The sequence below is a fragment of the Solanum pennellii genome, chromosome 3 (assembly GCF_001406875.1).
Source record: "Solanum pennellii chromosome 3, SPENNV200".
In the NCBI taxonomy this organism is placed as follows: Eukaryota; Viridiplantae; Streptophyta; class Magnoliopsida; order Solanales; family Solanaceae; genus Solanum; species Solanum pennellii.
The window spans coordinates 73237277-73263522 of NC_028639.1; the positions used below are offsets into that span (position 1 = coordinate 73237277).

Sequence of the window (26246 nt, forward strand, 5' to 3'; positions counted from 1 at the left end):
AGATTCAAAATATAAATAAGTAAAAATGAAAGCTAAAAGAGTTCATCATCTACTATATATACATAAGAATCAATTTTAATCAATAGTGTAATTATTTAAACCCACTTTCAACCCTACTTAATTCCGCCCCAGCTCCTTCAACAGATAGTATTATTATACAAATAAGCATTGAAACGAATTTTTTTTGGCTTGAACTGCAACAAACCACAAATTGTAAACACAAAATAACAACTACAACACCTCATTTTCAATCTCCAACTAGTTGAGATCAACTATATGAATACTCAGCGGCTGTGTTACTCCATTTACCTCTCGGACTAATATTATCCATAAAATAAAAATTAACAGAAAAAGTACAACAGTTCTTTATAATTTCGAAATCTCTTTATAAACCTCAAATGGTAAAGAACATAAAATATTATGTTGTTCCAATGGTATTTCAAATGGATGCAAAAGAAAGGTATCCACCCAAACTACTGGAGTAACAGTCACGCTATGCACAGTTCGATCCAATCTTAAGGATTAAATAGTTCAAAAATCAAGTGCCTGTAGATGGTATTCCAGTTTGTGATTGGAATTCCCAACTACAGAGCATTAAACATTGAACTTCTATACACCTTTTTTTTTACAACGGTGTTCAGTTGAACTTCCACGCATCCCGACTATTTCATTGGGCACTTACCACCTTCATCAGCACACCACCAATGGTTAAATATATGAGAAAAATCACTTGGCGTTTTCCCTTTAAGTGCGATATTACAAGAATATCGAATTTAGCAAGATATGTATACTCTGCTTCTGTCCTCTTCTACTCTTGTTCCTTGCCTTATCCATCACATGGACGCACTACTCACTGGCTAACTTTATGGCTGTGTGCCTGCCTAGGAATGGGGAGGAGTATGAGAGTTTTCCTCATTAGATCGGAGAACTCATTAACTTTATAAAGATGACTTTGCACATCACAAGTGAGCTACTTCCTGATTTCTTTTTAAATACTGATCATACAAGGAATGGTACTTCGCGGGAACATAATCCTTAAATCTGCAACATAACCAACAATTAGATTGCAATTCAGATGCTTGCAGTGGAGAAAATAGCTAACTGCAGAGATGATACCTGTGAAGGAGAGGTAGTCTATCAGGAAGAGAAAATAATCTTGTGATAGATTGAAGAACTTGGCCTATCTTCATTGCTTTAGACTTGAGTGACTTCATATACCCAACGAATTCATGGTATTCTGTATCAGTAAGCTTTTCCCTGACCTGCATAGAAGATCACAGCAGAAACACTCAACTAATAAATCCCAAATTACTTATATATTTAGAAGTCTTTGCCAGTTACGATAGATAAATTCAAGATGGGAAAACCTCAAGCCCAATGGAATACTGTCCTTTCTGGTAAAGCAATGAGCTTGTAAAGATTAATTTTAGGAGTTTATGTTAAGAAAGTCCAATAATGTAAATAGGGAAAAGGGTTACATTTGCCCCTGTTCTATCTGAAACTAATCAAATTTGCCCTCCTATAGACTTTTTTTTATTTAGTTTTTATTTTTTTGTTAAAGCTTGCCCTCCTCTAGACTTCGCGTTTATTGCCCTTGACCCCTAACAGAGCTTCAAAGTGAAGGTAATTTTAATCCATAGTCAAGCATTGGGGGTTAAATCTAAACCTTAGTACTGAAAGAAATTGAACACTTGGAACCACATTATTTCACGCTGGAGCTCCATTAATGGAAAGGGAATATAAGGAGACTTTTTCCTAACCGAAGGAGTATGAATTGAACAAAAGTTTCAACGGACGGCAAAGTTGCTCAATTTCGGATAGTACAAAGACAAATTTGGACCTTTTACCTAAAAAGAATTAGCAAACAACTTAAAAGAATGACCTTACAAGTTCCGTTGGCAATGCTAAGCCAACTTGGCATATACACTACTTCACAGTTTCAGACACTTGTCTAGATCGAAGAGATGCATTTACTAAATCTTATTTAGTCTTGTCCAAGTGACTGGTGTATCCCAGTTTATCCATTAATGATAGAAGAAGATTCTGTTTTACGCCAGAATTACTAAGTCTTCTCATATTAGTCTAAATCTTGAATCACCCAAAGAAAACATTCCAAGATCACTACCATATAAAGAGGAAATGCATTAAATTTCCTTCTGCTTCATAATTATATCAACTTGGTTCTTCAGCATGGTGACATTTGTGCACTCATTCAATAGTCAATGATTATTGTACCAGAGTTTCAAGTACCTGTGAAACCAGAAACTAGAAAAAAGAAAAATTGTGACAAGAAATAGGTACAACATAGTAAAATACCACGATATGCTATGGGTTCCTATATCAATCAGCAAAATGTTTTCAAAAGAAAATCAAACAGAACAGCAGAAATATCACCATAATTTAAATAACATAGATGTGAGATACAGAGGCAATCTGTAGTTGCTCAACATCATTGACACTAAATTGAGATAGACAAAAAGATAGAAACGCCACAACTGCAGTTAAAGCAAGAAAGACAAATGCTGTCCCCGCACGCTAGTACACATAAAGAGGTTGATATAGGAAGAGTAATTTCCAGCATTTACCTGAACAAGAAAAGCTGATCCTTTCTCCTCATTATTGCAAGGTGCAGAGCTAAGAATGCCGTCTTCATTTTGCAGGTCAACTAATCCTGCGGTTTTTCGTGATGTCCTCTCATCTTCAAGAAGGTTTGCTCTATCTAAATTACTGTTTCGTGTACTTTGGTTATCAGAATACTGTGACTTCTTATTATTCAATAAATATCTAAAGTCACTTTCAGACAGCAGGTGATGGGCAACTGAGGAACAGTCAGGACTATCATGAGGCTTTCGAAAATGATCGCTTTGACAATCAGATCCTGTCAATGCTAACCGAGGCCTCTTCGTAGAACAAGGTGCAAAAACATCTTTTGGTGGTTCATCAGCCAATTCATGTTTGGTCAAGTCAATTATTTTCTGATTGCTAATTGGCATGTCTTTTCGCCCAGGGACCAATAAATTACTTGCATGTTTTACGGCCAGAAGCTTAGCTATCTTATCAGATCTAAGAGATGATTTATTAGCAGGAAGTATGTCTTCCAGCCCACCAGGGCCGTTGCCTTGCTTAACTGAGGAAGACGATTGATTAGTAGAGCAAGGAATATCCACTGATGAGACCTATGACAGAATCATGTGAAGAAAGAAATCAGAAAAAAATGTGCATTACTGTCATATTGACTTTAAAAGATGCACTGACTAAATTAGCTTACCAGAGAGGTGAGAAGCTTTTCAAAGTGAAGTTGAGACTGAGAGCTTCCTACGCTCTTTACTGTTTCTGCAAGAGAACCAGAATCGATATGTAACAACAATGAAAGTAATATGTAATAACAATAACAAATTCAATTATCTCAGTGAGGAAACAGCCTCACTTTCCCCAGACTCCCTTGTGGGATTACACTGGGTATGTTGGTGTAGTAGTGAGGAGTTATTATTTGACTCAACTAATGAAAGGAGGCAGAGATACAAATAATTTGACTAAATCACTAAAAAACATGAAAAGAAAGAGCATGTTGCTTCCTCACTATGCTTCACACATGAAATTATGCTGCTTTCAGGGGCTCGAATAGATTGAATTGAAGAACTTGTTTCAGGGTTGCCCAGTGAAAGAACTTCCATAATCTCTTTTTGCTCTTGGATCTAATTCTCTGTTTAGTGACTCAGTCTCTCTATCTTTTGAAGCTCATGCAAAGCGGTGTTTTGATTTCTATACAACTATTAAACATACACACTATCATCAATGAGGTTGAACTAGTTTAAACTAAGTTCCAATTGAGATGCACTCATCCAATTTATACAGAGTGAATAGAGACTTAAAGAAAAGGTGAGTTACGCAATCATTGTCAATTTGTAACCTTATATAAATACACCAGAGTTCGTCATTGAATCTGAACAAACTCATTTATTAAGGTTGTCTAAATCCCTCCATTGACTTGTCGCATCAAAGATATTGGGTATCCAAATCAAGAAAAGTTATCATACAATCTACTCAAGTGTACATGAAATGAGAAATCAACTGTCAATTAAGAAGGTGACATATATTTGACAGTAATATCAGATTATTTTTTAAACTCTAGCTGGCTAATGATCTCAACCAAAACTAAACCAAACTTTGGTTGTAAAAGGGTTTGTGCCAAAAGAAACACGAGTAAAAATGGGATTCATAAGCTAACAACAACTACACCCCAGTCCCAAACAAGTTGAAGTCAGCTACTATGAATCATCACTTCTCTATTTAAGCTCAACTCATGTCATCATCGTACCAAATATTAGAAGTTCTCTAACAAGAGCAAGACCTATTTTTTTTCTCTATCTTTTGGTGTATCCGGTCAGAAAGGAACCGCATGTGTCCTAATGGCATCTCAACTCCAACCTATTCACTCAAAGCTAAATGTTTGGCTAACCTTTTCAGTTGGAACAATCTCAACACCGTATATAGTGCTGACAACTACTTTTTATTTTGTTAGCTCCCAGACCTTGGCATAGAATCATTTGTAAAGGAGCTAGCTATTTCACTTCTTTTGTACTGTCTGGCCTCTCTGCATCTGCTTGGTGACTGAATTTCCCTTGATAAAAAATATCACCTTTTTGCATCTATTTCTTACATTGTGACCTATCTTTAGCTAAGTTTGAATTGATACCAAAAATTTGTAGGTCTTTTGAGAAAACTTCCATCCATATAACTCTAGGTTTACCCCATCCCCTTTTAACACCTCCACTCACCATAGTTTTTCACTTATGCGCAGGTGCATTTGTCGGTCGAAAGCATGACATGGACAAATCTTTCATGAGCTAACTACCTACTATATTAGTTTATATATAGACTAGCTACAGTTGGAGGAGAGCAGGAAGCATGTTAGAGCAGAAATTATTAAGCACGTCCACACACACCCATTGATTAGCTTGATTTTTCAGTCGAACCAATCAAATGTAGGTGTATTTCTTCTAAGCTGAAACCAAACCAAAACTGGAAAACCAGACTGAACTGCTAATTAGAGTTCAGATTCTTTTTGTCTTCAACCAATGCTCTCACACACTCCTATAAATATACACACCAAAATATCTGAACCATAACTAAGCAGAAAACTGAAACCGGTTGTCAACACAACCTTTGATCTACAGAGATATATCTGTGTAAATCCAAAAGCATTGTCAACCTAGGACTACTCCCACAGAATATAGTACTGCACGAGTATACATCAACTGATCTAGGCAAAATGGCATCACTACATACAAGCAAGAGAGTGCAACAATAAGCCAAAACAGAGTAATATGATTTTCTTTTACTAGTTTTACTTTACCCTTGTCATCTGGTAGCATCATTTCTGGCTTTGTAGGGCCATGGATTCTTCCATCACGAAAAAAGCGTGTCAATGAGAAGACTACTTCCCCAAATTTGGAATGACACTGGACAGTCAAAAGGATAATAATTTAAAAAAAGTAAACAAAAAACAAAAGTAGAGCAAAAAATACCTATTTAAACAAATCTACCTTGATATGGGGTTGTATCCAACGTGATATCTGTGACTGACGATTGGAGTATGTGAATCTGCTCAAGACAAAAAAGAAGTTTAAGACAGATGTTTCAAAATTGATAGGTCACTCTATGCAACAGACAGAAAGATGACCAAATGAGACACAGTAACCCTACTTCTGCAAATATGCAGTGGGGGAAGCACCTATTGTGAACTTCCTTGTAACAGATATAGTTGACTCATGGCAATTCCTTTAATTCCAACAGTATGAAAGTCTACGTGTTTTGTATCGACATTCAATATCAGAATGAGCTTAAGCAATCGAAACCAAGTCATTCAACTATCCATCCCGTATCAACGGTTTGACTAAGTTGTAAGCATAATATTTCATTACCAGCTTGCGAATAAACTCTAGCAGCATTCTGGTCAAATGTACAAGGAAAAAGGAGCAGCCAACATATGACAGCAATATGGTGAAAAGTTGGCGCCCGCAGCCTGATTATTGCTCCAATATATTGACTGCAATATGGTCAAAAAGGGTATATACCTTTCATCACAAAATATAATTGCTCCAAAATCATCTTTATGACGAATGACACGGCCCACAGCCTGATTAACTGCCCTGGTTGCTTGTTGAGTATACCAATCTTCTCCTGTTAAGACCTGCTACATCACTTTTTAGTATGAATATGCTCAGCCCTCGGGAGAGGTGGATTCAACAAGATACAAGCTCAGAAGTACCTAAACACCTTTTTGGTTTGACCTGTACCTTAGATCCAGTTGGTTGCAAGGCCATCTGTTGATCCAGGAATTCGCGTTTCAACCGAACCTGATTCAGACAAACGATGTACAAGGTTTCATTTGATATTTGTATGAACAGACAACAACACCGAGGTGACAACAGACTAAGTTCAACACATTTATTTATGATTTAATCAAATAAATACAACACAATTTTTTAATTATTGACAAGTGCAAAACATTTTTCTCCAAAGAAAATTAGAGCCTCCGATCAAAGTTTTCAGACGAATTGAAGATCGAAGTACACCATCCCCTGGGTTGCTTCATATATTTGAATCAACAAAATTACCAAAAACCAAATGATATCAGGAAACAAGTAAATTAGGAACATTAGTTGTTGAAGATGAAATGTCAGGATGCAAAGTGACTGGATATAAGTTTTTGTTAAAACAAAACTAGGATACACTTGAATCACTGAACAACTCCAAAAAGAATTGACACAATAGCAGTGATTATGTTCACAAACCTTAGGATCAGTCCTTGTGGCAAAGGGGATGCCAGTGATCACAACAGCTCTACCAGCATGGTCAGTAAAATCCAGCCCCTCACTCACCTATGTACCAATCAACCAATAATGAGGAAAGATGATCAAACGGTGTCATTTATAACACTATTATCAATGATCTAGGATAACCTGAATGTATACCATTATACAAAAATAAAGGAACATATATGCAGTTGGACACTACATTTTCATATTTAAACATTTAATATGATTGGTAGGTCTCTAATTCATTTGACACATCTTCTATGAGATACCCAGTTGCATGCTTCACCTTCTGTAGTTGGGAATAACTTAAATTTACAAGTTCAATGAATTATGTCCATTTTTACTAGAAAAATTTCTGCTATTAAGTTAAATGCTTTCTCAATGTACAACTATGATAAGTTAATAAAACAGTCTGCACAAAAAAATAAGATATGTTGGTCATTTAAGTTTTTTCCCTTTTATATTTTAGACGGGATATACGCTTTCCTTAGTAAGCAGAAATAATACCACGACTTACCAAAAAGAGATGTCTCTAAGAAAAGAAGCAGACATCCAGTAAAGTGCTATGGTTGTCAAATTAGCATAGTACTAACACAAGATCCAATTGAACCTTTTTTCCTTTTCTTTTATAAGCAACAAACCCCGTGTATGTTAGCTTGCCAAATTCCAACTGTGCTTAGAGGTTTACAGCTTGAAGGAGTATGAGCCATCCCTCTACCCTACTTCCACTTAAATGTCAGGCTTAAGTCAAGGGAAGCATTCAAAATCGTGACGTGGGGCCTAACCCACACTGCATGCATTGCATCCTCACCATTGAATCAAAGCCCAGGGCATAACAACCCATCATGTCAAATCACTACTAATTTAACTATGTCGAAGACTTCTAGAAGCATCTGCTACCCACTAATTTCATAAGCTTGTATTAAACATTCAAAACTAAGCAAATTTTATAACCAAGAGCTAAAGAAACATTTTATAAATAAAAACCTACTTTTCCGCGACAGACGGCAAAAAATACAGCCCCGGATGCTGATTTGTCCTTTAACTTGGCCATATAGTCCTGTCGAGGCCCAACATATCTGAGTCAAATACAGACACAGAATGCATAAAAGAAAAGTTACAAAAATTGTATGGCGTACTTCAATTGCCGTTGGGAAAAGGGAAGACTGTCTCGGTTCAACCACAGGCAGCTTGTGTTTGCATATCCTTTCCCATATTGTGCTTGAACCCATTGAGATTGATTGTCCCTGAATTTTTTTATAGCCCAAAATTGTGCTCACAGAAACCAATGCCACGCAGATGTCAATTTTCATAATGTCTAGATCCTTACCAAAGTTTTCCAGCAGCCAATGCATTGCTCCAAAATGTAATATGAAGGAAAAAATACAAGAAGGCCATCTGGTACAACGCGAGCAAAATTGACTGAAGGATAAAATTAAAAAGAAAAGTATCCATCAAAAACATTATCTGGAAAAATCATCAAAAGTTCACAGCTGATATACACCACATTCCGGCATCACATTCCACATACCAATGGCATTCCCAAGCTCTTGCTTGTATTCAATAGAATCACGCGTCCTATATGATGAGTTGAATGTATAACCAGAAGGGCCCACGGGTACAGCACCAGCCCATATCTGATTGTCTGATATAACATGAGGGTTCTCTAAACGGACTGGAAAATCTCTACAAGCGGCAAAAAGGAATCCATTGGAGATAATAAGTAATCCATGCCAGAGCAAAATAAGTAAAAATGTTTTGGGATGGATTGGACTCACAACTTCAATTCATCAGCAAAGGAATCCATTGGAGATAATGTGCCAGAAGTCAAAATGATAGATCCAACACCTAATCTGGAGAACTGCTCCATTGCAATACCTGGATTGAAACACCACCAGCTCAGTGTCCTAGATCCCTTGCCTGCAGCACAAAATCAATGATTAAAAATATGAAGGGGGAGGTTTAAAGGTTAAGAAAACAAAAAACTATGGAGGACATAGGTATCCCAAGAACTGATGCTATTTTTGCACTATGCCTAAGAGGAATTTGGCTACCTTTAAAAGAATCCATGCCATTTCCTTGAACTTCCTGAACATGAACCTGATAAGACGTGAAACAACTTCAATCAGACAACTGACTGAGAATCAGGATTTACTACTAGATTGTACAAGTCTCAAACAAAATCATTCTTCAACCTACCAACCAAAAAAAGGTAACATAATCTCCTAACTTACACGATAGTATTGAGCATGAGGGTTCCCATCATCTCTGAAAATCTGCTGTAGAATGTCACCCATGCTTTCCAATCTGCAGACTGTGCTTTTTGACTTGTTTGTTTTTTTATCTTCAGCAGTGTTTGTATCTGATTCAAGGAACAAGAATTCAGTGATTTCAAATGGAGAAGCACCATATAAAGCTAAAATAAATACAAAAGACTATTCAAACCTGGCTACAAAAGCTAAAAGAAAAACTCAAATTTTTTCTGCCCCCTTCCACTGCATGGAACATATTTCCTTTTTTTAACAACTAACAAGTGAATGTTATTGCACAAGTAGTTAAACCTTGGTATACAAAAAAGTACATTTAGCTTCTGACACAACTCACATCTTTAACATTAAGCACACTTTCTCAAGCAATTACAATTTAGACAACATTATAGGTTTCCCTAGAAACCAATATCATAACCAAATCTCAACTCTAGTTTAACAATTTTGGACCACTAAAACTATAATGAAATGAATTGAAAACTAAGTTATTAATCTTGCTGCCAAGTTAAACAGTGCTGCAAACAACCATTCATTGCAGAGTAGATATGATACAAGGTAGATTACATTCAAAATGTCAAGGCAGTAAGCAGTCACCTTCTTCAAGAAGTACAGTAGCTTCCTCAATTATATCAATGAGCATGTTGGCCGTTTTCTGTGTGATATTTAGATCAGCAAGAAACTCATAAATGTATGGTCCAGGCTTCGTGAAACCCAACTCCTTTGAATCAATAGGTACTTCACCAATTTTTTTCTCAAGCTTCAACAGAAGTGCTGCATGACATTCATACTGTTAAAGAGTGTGCGGCACCCATATACTACCTCAGATACAAAGGAGTTGAACAAGTAAATTTAGTATGAAATAACTGAGAGGAACAAACAACAAAACCAAAGTAAGAGGCAACTTGATTGAATTCTAATGAAATGTCTCTTAGATTGTATTGGACCTTACAGACACGTCTTGAACAATTTAAGGCAATGAACTATACGCTAAATAACCATGAATAAGGTCACGTCAAATGCATCTAGCATAACTTCATTCAGCAATTAACGAATTTACCTCTGAGAATGGCAAAGTTATCGGGATTACATGATTTGTCACTTGACATCTCCCTCCTTTCTATCGAAAGGTCTATACAATTTTTAGCTTCAGAGATGCAAGCTGTCAGAAGGCCAGAAGAAAGGTCAAAAGAGGCTGCATCAGCACACAAGCTTTCCTGGTTAAAAAAAAAAAAAAAAGATAAGCGCCAAAAAAAATTAAAATTAAATCTTGAATTACAACAGAAGAATGATGTAAAGGTGAGCATCCTAAGAATATACTGATGCAACGGTTGAAGGTGCAATTTACCAAGTTATGAGCTTCATCAAATATAAGTATACTGTTTGTCCACTGAATATTCAAAGATTTTCTGTATCCGCGATCAATAAGATAATTGTAAGGCGCAAATAATATGTCCACAGTCTTGTGAAGTTCTCGTGATACATAATATGGACACCTACGAAAGAACCAGAAGTGAGTCCAGTCATATAATCAAGCATTAAATGACAAGACTCACAAGAAAACCCTACGGTCCACTGCTTCTTCCGATGTTGACCAAATCCTCTATGTCAATAGGCTCCTCTCCGATACTAGGGTTAATCTTCATGAACTCTGTATATAACAAGACAGCATTAACAGTCATAATTCACCAAGCACAGTCAAGACACAGAGTAAACAAAAGAAAGTCATATGCTTAGTTACACATTCACCTTTTATATTTTTGTATAATTGTATTAGATCGACAGAAAGTCATTAGCCTACCATGATGCTTTCTCCAAGTAGGCTGCCTAAATCACACCCCCTTGGGATGCACTTCTTCTCTGAACCACGTGTGAGTGCAGGATGCTTCGTAGTCCTTTCTTATAGACATACTTTTACTTTCATTACTTCATCTATTTTTCCATCACTTTTGATAGGAGGGACGTGCTAGAAAGGCACCCAAAGCTAGCTTAGTGGTATATAGCAGAGTTTCTCTTTCTCAAACATTTCTACAATGTAAGATAAGATTTTTGGATCGTTAAGGAGTCTTCTATTTCTTTTACAAATTTCTGTTGGCACTACATGATCAACTTTTTTTACAAGGGATATTACATAATTTACCACTAAGTTTTGTCTAAATCTTTTGGAAGTATCTAAACAACTATCCTTTATATTGTAGATTGTGTTGGGAATATATTGTAGCTAGCAAGTCATTTCGCTAGTGTTTCTATTTCTTTATGTGGGACACTTCATAATTTACCATTAAGTTTTGGCCAGACATTTTTGAAATTTCTAACTGTTTTTTATAATGTAGATTGTGTCGGGGATATGTTGTCGCTAGCAAGTCATTTAACTGAAATGATTCATTATATGGATCTCAGTCCAGATGGGATAGTGCTTAACTTCAGAGAGAACAAGTTGGTCGAGGGGGTGAGATCTTGATAATCGATCTAGAAAATCAAACATACTAGTGCTTCCCCGTGATTCTTCATGCTAAACAAGATATGGATCTGGTCCAGCCTTACAATTGGCTGTCGACCCGTCAAATGAGGCTCTCAATAAAGACGACATAATAACCGAAGCTAACAAAACTAACCAACTCACAGAATAATGGCATCTTCATTCTGAAGAAACTTTTTCATACTTTATCACCTTTTCGGGACAATGAGGGGTGACACATATTTGGGAATTTAGAAGAAGACCTAACACTTATTTGGTCCTTTGAATGGAAAGAAAGAGGAGAGATCCCAATTGGTATAGACGACTAAATATCATTTGTAGAGAACCATATATTTGTGTATGTTCTCTATTTTTGTACTACTTGTATAGGTTTTATTCTCCGAAAGCATCAATATAATGTTACCTCATCAAAAGAAACACTTAATCTTTCTTAGATCACCAAAAAACTTAATAAAGAACTCTTATTTGAGTTGTTGCTATAACACAACCATTAAAATATCCAATCTCTCTGGTTAAACAGTCACAAGAGCCTCCAGCCTCACTAACAACAATTCACATTGTTCCAGATGTAAAAACTCAACAAAAACATGTAAAATGACAACCATGTTGAAAGAAAATACAAGTTGACTATACAAGCAAAATTATTCACGACATTCCAGAATCAAACTGCAAAAAAGAACATATACCTGACATGTGTTACAGGACAGAACAAGTAAGAAGTTTACCATACAAGCAATCGACCTGCCATATAATACAGCTTAAGAGACAATTTGCCTAAATCCTTCAAAGAAATTTGCTTACATATCAAGGTTCAGATGTTTTTCTCTTGATCACAAAGTTATATACAGATGAAGTATTTGTAAAAAACCATGTCCTCTTGTAAGGTTTTCCACATTTGGTATACTTCTTTTCTACAGGCAAGCTTTTGCCCCTTTTCTAATGAAATTTATTACTTTATCCAAAAAGAAAATGCAGAAGTAAAATTGTAAGCATGATAAGACAAAGAAAGTACAGGTTATTTATACAAGCACTCAACTATTCATGATCTTCCAAGTAATATCAATGAAGTCATATAGCAGACATGCATTAAAGGACAGAGGAGGAAGAATTTAAGTCATATGAGCAATAAACCAGTCATTTCATCCAGCTAACGAGGACATTTGGCCTAAGTTCTTAAAGAAAATCTTCTTAAAAGATCAAGGTACACATTGTCTCCAGACCACAAAGTATATACACGGACAAAAGGAACGGTAATCATGATGAGATAGAGAAAGGAAACATAAACTATACAAGGAGTCAACTATTTATGATGTTCCAAAAGTCAAAATACCAAAGAGCATATAGCTGACATATGCATAGGACAAAAGTAGTAATTAACCAAACAAGCAATCAAACCAGTTATATAATTTAGATAAATAGGACAACTTTTTCAGTGTTCTTCAGAGTTATCTGCCTGAACATTCAAGGTACAGATGCTCGTCTCCTTATCACAGACATCATACATAGATGATGCAACAATACAAGGACCAAATGATAAATTAATAACTGATTCTGAGTTTACCGAATAAAGAATGATCAAGCAAAAAAAAGCAAGTGCAAAGTGACTAGCTATTACGAGGGGTCTTGATATGTCCAATCATTATATATTTGGATATACATACTTCCTCAGTATCAAAAAGTGTTTGACTACTGGCATAGACAGCACCTTTATAACTAGAAAGCTAAATAAATTCTTAGAGTATCATGTACCACATGTTCCACCGAGTAAATTTGCATCTTTGCTTATTTGTTTCTCCAATAAAATTAAAAGAATGAAGTGGTCCTATGAGCGTAAAAATTTAAAAAGTAGTTTAAAATTATAAAATGCAAGAGACGCCAGGCTGACATTGAAAACCTATCATTCTGTGCAACCAATTTTAGCTTTTTAAATAATTGGTTAAATCTTTAACCTCAAGACAAGAAATCAATAGATCAACAAATATTTGGTCTAATACTTTTTCTTTCTATTTACATAATTCCATAGGGATTGAGAAGGAATATGAGCAGGAAAAAAAGAGCCAAAATTTTTTAGTTGAACCATGCAGGTAAATGTACTTATTAATAAAATAAAGAGTACAATAACCTCCCTTAGGAGAAGAATACACCTGGGATGTGGGAAGGCTGAAGCATAAATGACACAAGGAACATTTATAAGTGAGTTAATAACCAAAAACAGAATCCAGCTCAACCATGAAGAGTTTGAGTACAAGCAGATATGCTTAATATACCTGCAACTCGAGAAAAATGGGCACAGTAACGTTTTTTGCGTTTTTTGCAAAGTGCATGGCAGGCATTTGTCTGTGTTTTTCCACGCAGCTGACTCACTTCCTCATGAATGCATAGTTGTTCCCGAGACCCTAAGACTACCATTTTGGGCCTATACATCACATTACATTTGACAGAATCAGACACGTTGTGGCATACGTAAATGTGAAGTATTGCAAATAAAAAAAGTTCTTAATAAAATGCTGCAACTGAACTAGAAGACTATTTGAAATACTTCAATAATATGCTAACAGTAAAAGATAATAATAAAACCACATGTTCAATAATGTAATCACAGTTTGACTCTACCTATAGTTGGTCCTCTTTAACTCTTTCACCACTTGTCGAATTTGGCTATGTGTGCGTGATGCATATACAATACTCGGTAATGTTGAAGATTCAGATTGAGAAGACTCATCAGACTGCTGGCTACTGGAAATATGATCTCTCCTTCCACTCTTCCGGACTGAGAAACCCCCCAAACTCTTCCTCCAAGCCAATGTGGCACAAAGAAGACACAAGGTCTTCCCAGTCCCAGTTGGACTCTCAAGCAATGCATTAGATCTCTGTCGCATTCATCAAGTAAAACAAGAAACTGTTTTAGACTACACAAAAAAAAAAAAAAATGAATACAGACATGGAAAAACACTTCATGTAAACATAGGTAATCTGTATTTTATAAAAAAAAATAGTATCTATCATGTCAGATGTTAATTCGACTCTTTAGGACAAAATTACTAATTCAGCTGCTTACTGTGAAAACTGAAAATACCATGTTGATTGGACCATCGAGTGACAGAGCCATAGCTAAGAAGGTGTTTAATTAATTCCTTTTCATTAGAACATCACATTGCGCAAAAAGGGCAAAAACTGAATTTTTTTTTCATATATACAGAGAAACTTTTGAATCCCCTTGACATGAGGGAAGTTCTCATTGTATTGGCAAAGGTAGTTCAAAAAATTCTTTAGATAGCAAGTTCGAATTTTTTGAATCCGTTGTTACAATTCCACGTTCCACCAGTGCAATCACGTGTGGTTATCAAGAAACTGCAGAAATTAGGGTAATTTTCCTAATTCCCGACAACAGAAGCCCTATTCAATTCTCTAATGTCAAATGGTTACTAGTTGAAACATTAAACTCACTAAATCATTCACAAGCTATCAAAAAACAAGTACATTAACAATAAAGTTGTATCCAAAAGCATTTAAAATCCAATGAATGATGAAGAAAGATGTAATACATTTTGAAGGGACTGAATAACTTTTTCCATGTAAGCGATTTGGCAATCGTAAGCCTCGTAAGGGAAATCGACATCGATTCCCCTAATTTTGTAAATCGGCATCTTCTTGATTGCGACAATTCGCTTCGACTGAAGAACCCTAACACTGTATCACATTGAAAAGCCTTAAAGGTTTTCCCGCCATAATATTTCTGCGTCTATAATACGTCGTCGTCGTGTTTTCTTGAATCAAACTGTCGATGGGCGATGCACCCGACCCGTTTACATAATGGCCGAAGACCAAAGCTTTACGTGGAATTATTAAGAAAACGGAAAATGTTCAAATGTGCCCTCGTATTATGTGAAATTGAGCGGATTTTCCCTCTATTTAATACTTCTGCTCAAATATGTCCTCTTTGTCAAATACTTGGTTCAAATATAATATTATATTTTTGATTTTTTCACTTATCTTATTAAGATAACTAGGGGTGTCAAATGGGCTTGGGTTGAAATTAGAGATATTAGGACAAATTACAAATATCACATTCTTTTAAGATAAAATTACAATATATCCTTTTAAAGTTTATAATTACAAAAAATTCCTCAAAACGAATACAATAATATAAGCGCTGATACATTAATCTAATGCGTGAGATACACGAATATGATGATCGAGGTACATTTTATACACGATACACTAATCTGATGCGCGAGATACAATAATATGATGCGTATAATACACTAATATGATGTGTGAGGTACATTTTATACATTATACACTAATTTGATGCGTGAGATACATTAATGTGATGTGCGATATACATTAATGTGATGTGAGAGACACATTAATGTGACGCGTGAAAATGAAGGATTTTGGAAATTTGTAAACTTATAGGGGGTAATGGTAAATTGGTAATAAGTAAACTAAAAGGTGGGATTTTCATAATTAATCCATATTAAAATGGTTGACATAAAATCAGGTTGGATCTTAACCCGTCCAAGTTTGATTTGGGCTCAAATTGGTTGAGTTCAAATGGGCTAAAAACAGGTAAGGTCTTGACCCGCTTAGTTAGACCCGATTAATCTCAATAATTTTAACATAGTGATACTTAATCTTTATAATCATAATTAGAATTTTCGCTCAAGATTTTTTTTTAAAAAAAAGTAACTAATGGATAGATAAATCATAAAATGTTAAACAGATGATAATTTATATCTTTATTATGGGAACATTTCTTAGTAAAGAGTTTTAAAATGGACTGAAATTGGAGATTGAATTGGGCTCAATTGAGCATTATTTAAAAATTGGTTAGGCCTGAATGGGTTGAGATTAAATTCAATTCAAAATATTTTGAGCCAAATCCTTAAAATTTTGGACGAGTTGAAGGGGTTACCTATATTTGAGTTCATTTTTAATCCTCCTAACGACAATGCATATTAACAATAATTGTGAGAAATAAAGGGGGAAATAAAAACTATTAAGAAGGTGAAGGAATTGCTAGTAGTAAGAGTACAACACTCCTTAATGGAGACAATACTCTTGTTGATTACTTTGCTAACCTTGTTTTTGTTTTTGCAGGTAACTTCGAATTCACAACTTTCCAGAAGGTCCCAAACACAGCAAAAGACATTATGGATAAGCAAAATATCTCAAACATGAGAATCATACACATAAATACATCAGATTGCTATATTTAAACCTAGGCTTCTGGTTTAACAGATAGGTCATTTGGTGTATATTGACATAAATCAGACTAACATTATACAGATCTTCTACAGTGTGAAGTAACTTCAATTGGTCAATATGTCATATACCTAGTGAAAGTTTTGGGGTGAATCATATGGCATATAATCAGGACTAAGAAGGTTAAGCAATGTTAGTATCTGATTTGTTAATTTAACCTGATGTCTTACCCTTTTGGTGCGATGAAACTTGAATCCATCGTCTTACCCTTAACCAATGGTATAATAGACCGAAGTACAACATGACTTACCCTTTGAATCTTTCAAAACAATCAAAATAATATTCAAACTCATGCTATTAAAATTTTATACCTTCTTCCATTTAAGAAATTTTGTATAGCATGTCATATTCAACCAATAGTTGTATATGTCTTTGGTTCCTGATAATTGTTAGTGATTGAATACTATTGTATTCTAAATCAGAAAAATATTTTAGAAAATACATACCTGATTTTATGCATATAATACCTTGATTCTCATAACAAGATCAACCAAAACATGAGTTAAAGAAAAACTAAAACTCAATCTTAATTGGCTAGAGACTCGTGCTGATAACGTGTTATAAAATCAAGTTCATAAGAATATAATCATAAAGAGAAGAAGATAAGAGAAGTAGATAGAAGAAGAGGAATTTTCTTCTTATTCAAGTGTATGTAAGTCTCATGTATATATCTCCTACAATAGTGAATGGACAATCCTATTTATAGAGTGAGAAATCACTCCAAAAGTCACTATATTAAGTATCATAATAAATAGATACATTTTTATCCAAAACAGTTCATGAATCTGGTGAATATGGATGGTTGTTCATGTACCAACCTTATGGACTATCCACTCATTCAATAAATTTATAACAATATAGTTATAATTGTCCATAATATTGATCATTATAAATAAAGAAAATATTTAGATATTTGTTATTTATTAAATTATTTTTCTTTCATTAATTTTAAGCCAGATAATATTTAGAATTGAAACGGCCGATAATTCCTAGATAATGACACGACAAAAAAGGAATCAACTAATGAGGTTAAAAATGTGTGTATGTGAGCAAAATTTGGATCTTTTCCCACACAACTGATTTTTATTTTTTTTAAAAGTAACAACACATTTGGTGCAACATACGTGTGACTAAGTGCACAAATCATGTTTACCGTTTTTTTTTTTAAAAAAAAAATATTCACCCAATCTCGACATATAATGCATTTTTGTTAATAGATGATTAAATTTTCATCCAGTGTAAATTCATTTGATTTTTTATATTTATATCTTAAATTAATTTTTCGAAAAGAAAAAAAAAAATAATTTATTGTCATTCAAATGTTATATGCACTCAACATAGTTAAAATGTTGTATGAATTCAAAAGTGTGACATAGTTCATTAACAATTACTTGTTACTCTGTTATATAAATTAATTTATATAGGAATTTATGAAGAAATAGATGTTTTATTTTAAAATATATCTTCTTAGTGATAAAATATTTTTTTTAATTTTTTTTTACCTCATTATTTTTGATGCATAGTTAACTTTCAAAAGACAGGTGTATTATGTGAATTTGTAATGAGTAATTTTCTGTTGTTTTGTGAGTATGTTTAGTATTTATTAAGGTGCTAACCCAAGGCAATATTGCTCATTAGGCACGTAGCATAAGAGAGAGTTATTTTTACCTATATAAAACTCTCTTTTTTTCTCAAAAAATGATGAACAATCAAACACATCTTTTGGTATGGCTTTTAATTTTTCATTTCATTCAAGTTGTTTATTATTATTATTATTATACCTAGTGAAAGCTTTGGGGTGTATCATATGGCATATAATCAGGACTAAGAAGGTTAATCAATGTTAGTATCTGATTTGTTAATTTTCATTAGGGAAAAAGGTCATATATACCCCTCAACTTTGTCATTTAGAGCTGATATGCCCCTTGTTATGAAAGTGGCACATATATACTCCTACTTGTAAACAAATAACTCATATATACCCTTTTCCTCTAACGGAAATGAAAAAAATAATAATTTTAATTTAAATTTTTATTATTTTTTTCTAAAAAATATAATCCCATATAAGTAAATTTAATCTTCGTCAAACATATTTTTTTGACTTTTTTTTTATTTCAATGACTAATTTATAATTATTATTTTGATAATCAAATTTATTTATGTTTCACTAATATTCTTGTAAAACTTATTGTAGATGACCAAATTTTTTCTTCGATTACGAAATTAAATTACAATACACACAAAAAAAATAATTTAATTTTTTATTTTTTAAACTAAGGAATGAAAGAAAAAAATAAAATAAGAATAAGAAATTCAAATAATTATAATAAAAGAAATCAAAAAATAATTTATGTATGAAAAAAATTAAAATATACCTTGAACTTTGATAGAAGAATCATATATACCCCTAAATAATTTTTTAAAAAAAATTAGAAGTAATAAATATAAATTTAAAACTAATTTTTTAATTTCCATTAAATGAAGGGTATATGTGAGCCATTTTGTAACAGCAGGGGTATATGTGAGCCGTTTGTATAACGGTAAGGGCATATATGAGCCATTTTTATAACGAGGGTATATCAGCTCCAAATGACAAAGTTGAGGGGTACATCAAACCCTTCTCCCTTTTCATTATGATAAAGTAGAACATATATTACACTTTATAGAGATTTACTGAAGATATTCATCAAACATAAATCATATAATAGAGTGAAATCAACTAATTTTGCCCTGATTTGAGAATGGGTGATGGTGTTAATCCCTTGGTTGGATTCAACCCACTTCGACTTATACTTGGGCAAGGACTAGTTGATTAAAGGACGATATCAACTGAGGAGTAGTTCTCAGAACTACAAGTCCATAAATATTAGTCTGAATCACTGCCAACAACCTTTGTTCCTACTTCGCAGGTCACTTTTTTCAATGACTTTTCACTTTTCCAATTTGTTCATTAGGATGTTTTGTTTTGTGAAGAAGTGGGCTTGGAATTAGACCATAACAATGTTTTTACTGATTTGTTATAAAATTTGACCCAGTGGGTCGTCTGTTAAAATATATATGTATATATTTGATGTGGATATGACATGTCATTTATGTAAGAGAGTGTCAACTACACACATGGTTGGGGGGTGATTTAAAAGACTTATTTTAATTGATTTCAAGAGTTAATTTGATAAATGATTGAGTAGAATAGTTCACAATACAAATACATACAAGTATAAGGGTCGACCAAACCCTTTTACCTAAAAAAAAATTGTTGATTGTTGTGCGATGCCAAAAGTGCAGACAACACAACGGAATATAGTGAGTACTTCGATCGCATAAATAAATAGAATGTTTGAAATTTAGGGGGCAATTATACGGTCCAAAGTGCATATAACATAAAGAGATCAATGACACTTATGGACGCATAATTTCCCAAGTCTTCTACTTTTTAATAAATCGATCATAATATTTTGTAGGAAAGTCTGAATGAAAAATGATTTGATAAAATAAAAATTAGACTCGTAAACCTTTAATTTGTTATATAACGGCCATATGACTTTTTTTATTTTAGAGTAAATAGTTGGTTGAAGTTGGCTCTTGTATGAAATTATACAAAAAATTAATTGGTAGAAAATTTTTTGACTCGACTTTAAATTTAAGCTCTCTCATGACCTTGATTCATACCCAATACACCTTCCACATCTAAGACTCAACCTTTACACCCATATACAAGCAATTTCACTGGGTTTGAATCTATTTGCGTACCTAAAATGGTTCAATATAGTTCAGAAGTACCAGGTGTTGCAGAATTATAGCCATAGCTAATAGATTGACAATATCCATGTGCCCAAGATGATGGACAAGTTCGATTTGAGTATTTATCAATCAAGTTAATCTACATGCTTCAAGGTGATAAGACGCATATGCTAATAAATGAAAGTATTTTAAAAATAAATTTACATAATTGAAAATAAATGGTATGATTAAGGTGATTTAATCGTTTAGTTCATAGTCACTAAAGGAACAACACTAATTGTTAAAGGTCGTTAATAGTTTAAGGAAACAATAATATTTAATGTTAGCTTAGAATTCTACAATTGCCTTATATATAAGAATTGAAAAGTACATACTCAATAATTTTATTCATCAGTACAATCATTGATTTCTCTAATTATAAACATGAGATTTCTTGCAATGGTCCCTTCTTACAATACTATGTCGATTTTCTTACTTCACCAATTCATTATTGCCTGCGCGTAAACTTAAGCCAACAAACTACATCATATGGAGGACAAAAGTATCTCAATTGACTCAGGTGATGAAACTAACGTATTTCATCACAAAAAATGAACAACTAAAAGTAGTTGTTCTGCTAGATAGCAGCTGTTGAGAAGGATGCGAAATATAGTGGTGTCATTGATGATTGGAAGGAGAAAAATGTATTGCTAAGGAGTTGGATCTCAGACACCTTGACCGAATAAAATGATTACCTAATTATGGGCTGCTCAATTGCCCAAGAGATATGGGAATGCTTGGAAAAAGTTTATCTTCAAGCAACAAAAGATTAAAAGTTTCAACTTCAACTATAAACTGCTTGGCTATGAACCAAAAAAATGATGAATACATCAAGGAATTCAAAGGCATATGTTATGGCCTTGCAACTATTCACAAATATGTCGATGAAGATAACAAAGTAATTAATTTTGCAAGAGGTTTAGGTCTCAAATACAATACCTTCATGACTTTAATGTTAGGTAACATACTATATCAAACCTTTAATCATTTTATTTATACTCTCACTGATTTTGATATAAGGGAAAATGAAGAGAAGAGGTATCACAACAAAATCATAACATGGTATTATCTGCTCAAAGAGGCAGGAGATGATGAAACAACAACATCAACTCCAGACAAACAAGTTTCAAGTATGTTGGATAGGGAACATGTTCTTTTAACACTCAATAAGGATCAGGTTCTCCAAATAATCAAAGTTATCCCAGTGAAAAAAAGGAGATGACCAATATTGAGTCATGTCAAATTTGTGGTAGGAATTATCATATTGTGTTTAAGTGTTTTTACTAGTGGGACTACTCGTATCAATATGCAGATGAACTATCACAAACAACGACTTGACATCGTATTATACCGAAGCATTGACAAAACAAGTTTTTGTTAGGTATTCGAAGCAAGCTAGGTTGACTATTCATCTACTCTCTAGTTTGAGGGGAAGTGTTGAAGATGAAGGAAGTTGGTGATTGAAACATGTCAAAGGAATAGGTCCAACAAAGCTTACTAACGTGTTTACAACACTGCTGTAGAATTAGAGTGACACTAGAATAGACTACTTATATATATCGACTAGGCTGCTACTTATTGTATTAGCCGAAGTCGACTAGGATTAGATTATGATTAAGATTATAGTCCAACTAAGATTAGATTATTTATAATATTTTTTATTATAGTAGTAGCAGACATTGTAGTAAGATTCTAAGTATACTAACTTAGGACTCTACAATTGTGTCCTTATATAAGGAGTATGTACTCAACAATTTTATTCATCAATATAACCATTGAGTTCTCTATTCCTAGATGTGGGATTTCTACGGCTAATAACGTAACATAAAGGATCAGTAACACTATGTCACAAATAGTTGTTGACGTAATAACGACATAAAGTTATCATTGGAATAACGACATGAGTAATCGTGAACATAATAACGACATAAAATGATCGTTGGCATAATGTCACGAGTAATCGCGGACATATGTAACGACAAAAAATAATTTTTGACGTAATTATCCTGAGGTCATAGTCGCTTAACTAACAACTATAACGGTTAAATGTCGTTAGTAATTAAGAAAATACTAGTAACTATGTTTTCTTCCAATTCGATCAGATTTTTGATATAACGACACAAATAACCGTTGACATAAAATGATCATTAACACTATAACGTCATAAAATGATCTTTGACACAACAATTTGAACAATCGTTGATATAATAATTACGACGTAAGTTAATCGTCGACATTGTAACTAAAAAATTATTCATTACTATAATTACCGCGAATTCTAAATTAGTCAAATTAATCTAACTATTAAAGGTCGTGAGTAATAAAGGAAACAATAATACCTAGATTTTGTTTCCGCTTTAAAATTTTAAATCGTTAATATAACATGGTAAATGATTGTTGGCTATCCTTTTTAATTAATTACACCATACTAATTAATAACTACATAAATTATCAACTAAAAACTCATATAGTTATAATTGTCCATAATATTGACCATTATAAACAAAGAAAATATTTAGATATTTGTTATTTATTAAATTATTCTTCTTTCATTAATTTTAAGACAGATAATATTTAGAATTGAAACGGTCGATAATTCCTAGGTAATAACAAAACAAAAAAGGAATCAACTAATCAGGTTAAAAATGTGTGTATGTGAGCAAAATTTGGATCTTTTCTCACAACTGATTTTGTTTTTCTTAAAAAAAGTAACATCACATTTGGTGCAACATACGTGTGACTAAGTGCACAAATCATGTTTACCTTTTTTTTTTTAAAAAAAATAAAAGTATTCACCCAATCTCGACATATAATGCATTTTTGTTAATAAATGATTAAATTTTCATCCAATGTAAATTTATTTGATTTTTTATATTTATATCTTAAATTGATTTTCTGAAAAGAAAAAAAATGAAAAATAATAATTTATCGTCATTAAAATGTTATATGCACTCAACATAGTTAAAATGTTGTATGAATTCAAAAGTGTGACATAGTTCATTAACAATTACTTGTTACTCGTGTTATATAAATTAATTTTATATAGGAATTTATGGAGAAATAGATATTTTATTTTAAAATCTATCTTTTTAATGGTAAAATATTTCTTTTTATTTTTTTTACCTCATTATTTTTGATGCATAGCTAACTTCCAAATGACAGGTGTATTGTGTGAATTTGTAATGAGTAGTTTTCTGTTGTTTTGTGAGTGTGTTTAGTATTTATTAAGGTGCTAACCCAAGGCAATATTGCTCATTAGGCACGTAGCATAAGAGAGTTATTTTTACCTATATAAAACTCTCTCTTTTCCTCAAAAAATGTTGAACAATCAAACACATCTTTTGGTATGGCTTTTAATTTTTCATTTCATTCAAGTTGTTTATTATTATTATTATTATTCTTAATAGAAACTTACCTTGATTATCTACATTTTCTTACTTAAAGAATGTTAGTGCTAAAAATACTCTTGCAGGGAACATTCAGACTTCCGTGGTTCTATTTTTGTGAAGTCCAAGTTTATTCCAAGTCTGCTAGGTAATTTTTTCTTTTCAATTAATTAGTAGCCAGATTTTCTTGGTTCACACACATGAAAATGAATGTGTTTTTTTAATAGCTAAACAATAAAAATCTGTCATTAATAACAAAGTTTTATCAAAAGATCACGTTATGCTAAGGGCGATTGATTTTGTAGCTAAATCATTTTCTTTAATATATGTTTTCAAGGTTTTTTTATGTCTTCATTTTACGTTTTGCAAACCAAATCTTTTGTGTTTTGATATGCACAAGTAGTTCTCGAGCTTTAATTAGTGTTATTTGATCTCTCTCTTTTTTTTTTCTCTTTTCAATTTGTACACTAAAGAAAATTGTTACTCAATTCTGTGAATCTCTTTGATTTGGTATATAGAATTTTAAGGGTGTTTTTAATACAAACAAAAATATTTTTCAATATTTTGTTGCTAAATTTTTTTTTAGATAAACAATTCAGATGAAAGAAATGACTTCTTTGCTAATAAAACAAGTGTTTGTAACTGAAGTTTATTATTTTTTTTCTTACCCTCCAACACATCCGCATTCCATCACCTATACCTTACGCACGATAGAGAAAATATTTTTCTTCGTACCAATCACACCATAACCTCATGTTTTCATTGTTGTGTTACCCTTCTCATGGATTATTTATATACATATATGTATCTATAATTGAAGTATATATAAATTTTTGTGTGGCAGGTCGCCTAAAGTTGGACTATCCTATATCTTTATGGAAAATTCAAGTGAGCAAAAGGCAGTAACAATAAAAAGGTTTATTGATAACACAATGAATGTGGGTAGAAAAGACATTCTAGATGTATTTAGGGCACGATCTCGTATCGTAGTTGAGAAAGAAGCTGCTGCTACTACTACAAGCTTGACTCATGGATTCATCAACTCACTGCAGCCTTGTTTTTTGGCTTCTTCAAAACCCGTGTCAGTTATGAGTTTAACTCCGTTCGCCAAATGTGTGAATCATGGCTTGCCGCGTATATTTCACTGGAAGAAATTCAAAATTCTGAGAATTACACTCGAGTGGTGATTCATTCTCCTGGATATCGAGTTATCCATAGGTACATAATCTCCATCTCTATCTAATTTAATACTGTATATCTCGATCTCTGTCTGTTCTGATACTTTTGAGAATATATATATACAGGTACATGGACTGTGAGTTGGAGTTTCAGGAGGATGTTGAAACTCTTCGCAATACTCTTTGTCAAAGAGCAGAACAACAAAGTCATGTGCATTTGGTGGGCTACAAGGAAAAATATCTGCCGCGTGAAATACGGAGATGCAAAATCTGCAAAAAGAGCTTAGAGAATGAAGAAATCTTCTTCCACAGGTACAGTAATATATAATTGATGACAAATATATAAAATTTATATATTGGGATCATAATAAATACAACTATATATTTGTGGTTGAGCAGAGATACGGAGTTTTGCAGCTCTGAATGTAGATCTAATGATGTGGTGCCTTACTTTGAACAGCGGGTGCCGGTGAAAGATCCTAAAAAGCAACCAAGTGGTGCAAGGAAAAATGATGATGGTGATGATGATAATGGGAGATCGAATAAAGTCGAATTTTTCATTGGGGATAGGTGTTGATCAGATCAGCTTATGGACATTCATGTCCTCTTTTGTTATGTTGATTTAAGTTAAGAAGAAGAACATATAGTCTACTAAAAGGGTCACTGCATGCTTGTTTTTGCAGTTGAGCAATGTTCTTTTTTGATTATTTCCAATTCCGTTCATTTCAGTTTGTATGAAAACTTTGTTTGTTATGTCTATTAAGTAGTAAGTATCTTTTTAAATGCTTGAATCCTTTCATTGAATGCAACGTATCTATGCCATTAATAGTCGAAATTAAAGTAACAAACATTTTTATAACATTGTTTAAATTAAATTCATATATACGGAAGGAGATGGCAATATACTAATAGTAATAAAGAAGTTAGAGGGAGAATATATATAGTAACAAATTCTCCTTCTGAAGTATTTTAACCCTTACAACGAAGTTCAAAAAATTTTCATTAGAGAAAAATAGGACTATTTTTCCTTTTAAGAAAAAAAATTAAAAATCAACTACAATAAATATTTT

The 26246-nt window shown here is 33.1% G+C and overlaps 1 protein-coding gene and 1 pseudogene across 3 annotated transcripts; one reads left to right on the top strand and one right to left on the bottom strand.

Annotated features, from left to right (window-relative positions):
* Positions 1 to 341: 341 nt before the first annotated feature.
* On the bottom strand, positions 342 to 15356 carry LOC107015474 (regulator of telomere elongation helicase 1 homolog). 3 transcript variants are annotated; one of them, XM_015215756.2, is made up of 23 exons: positions 15110 to 15356; positions 14178 to 14434; positions 13832 to 13980; positions 10655 to 10736; positions 10434 to 10581; positions 10146 to 10302; positions 9683 to 9859; positions 9056 to 9183; positions 8876 to 8921; positions 8600 to 8741; positions 8353 to 8507; positions 8152 to 8243; positions 7961 to 8068; positions 7813 to 7881; positions 6798 to 6884; positions 6300 to 6359; positions 6078 to 6196; positions 5547 to 5604; positions 5357 to 5462; positions 3269 to 3333; positions 2586 to 3176; positions 1117 to 1262; positions 342 to 1041 (listed from the first exon to the last, which is right to left on the bottom strand). In XM_015215756.2, exons 1-23 carry the CDS (start codon positions 15209 to 15211, stop codon positions 960 to 962), a joined length of 3126 nt encoding a protein of 1041 aa, XP_015071242.1. In that variant the 5' UTR covers positions 15212 to 15356; the 3' UTR covers positions 342 to 959. The 3 variants fall into 3 exon arrangements, with proteins under 3 accessions (XP_015071242.1, XP_015071243.1, XP_027771605.1); XM_015215757.2 differs by having other exon boundaries at positions 6078 to 6193; positions 15110 to 15354; XM_027915804.1 differs by lacking the exons at positions 14178 to 14434; positions 15110 to 15356 and adding an exon at positions 12251 to 12305 and having other exon boundaries at positions 13832 to 13955.
* A 9517-nt stretch (positions 15357 to 24873) lies between these two features.
* On the top strand, positions 24874 to 25753 carry LOC107014257 (annotated as a pseudogene).
* The last annotated feature ends 493 nt before the right edge of the window (positions 25754 to 26246 follow it).

What these genes read in the sequence shown, in the direction of transcription:
- LOC107015474 (XM_015215756.2), bottom strand. Translation starts at nt 15,211, where the DNA reads ATGCCGATTTACAAAATTAGGGGAATCGATGTCGATTTCCCTTACGAG. An exon ending in CCATTTTTCTCGAGTTGCAG is followed by an intron (nt 10,737 to 13,831) that starts GTATATTAAGCA and finishes TGTTATATACAG; the next exon opens with AGTTCATGAAGATTAACCCT. An exon ending in AGACTACCTCTCCTTCACAG is followed by an intron (nt 1,042 to 1,116) that starts GTATCATCTCTG and finishes GTTATGTTGCAG; the next exon opens with ATTTAAGGATTATGTTCCCG.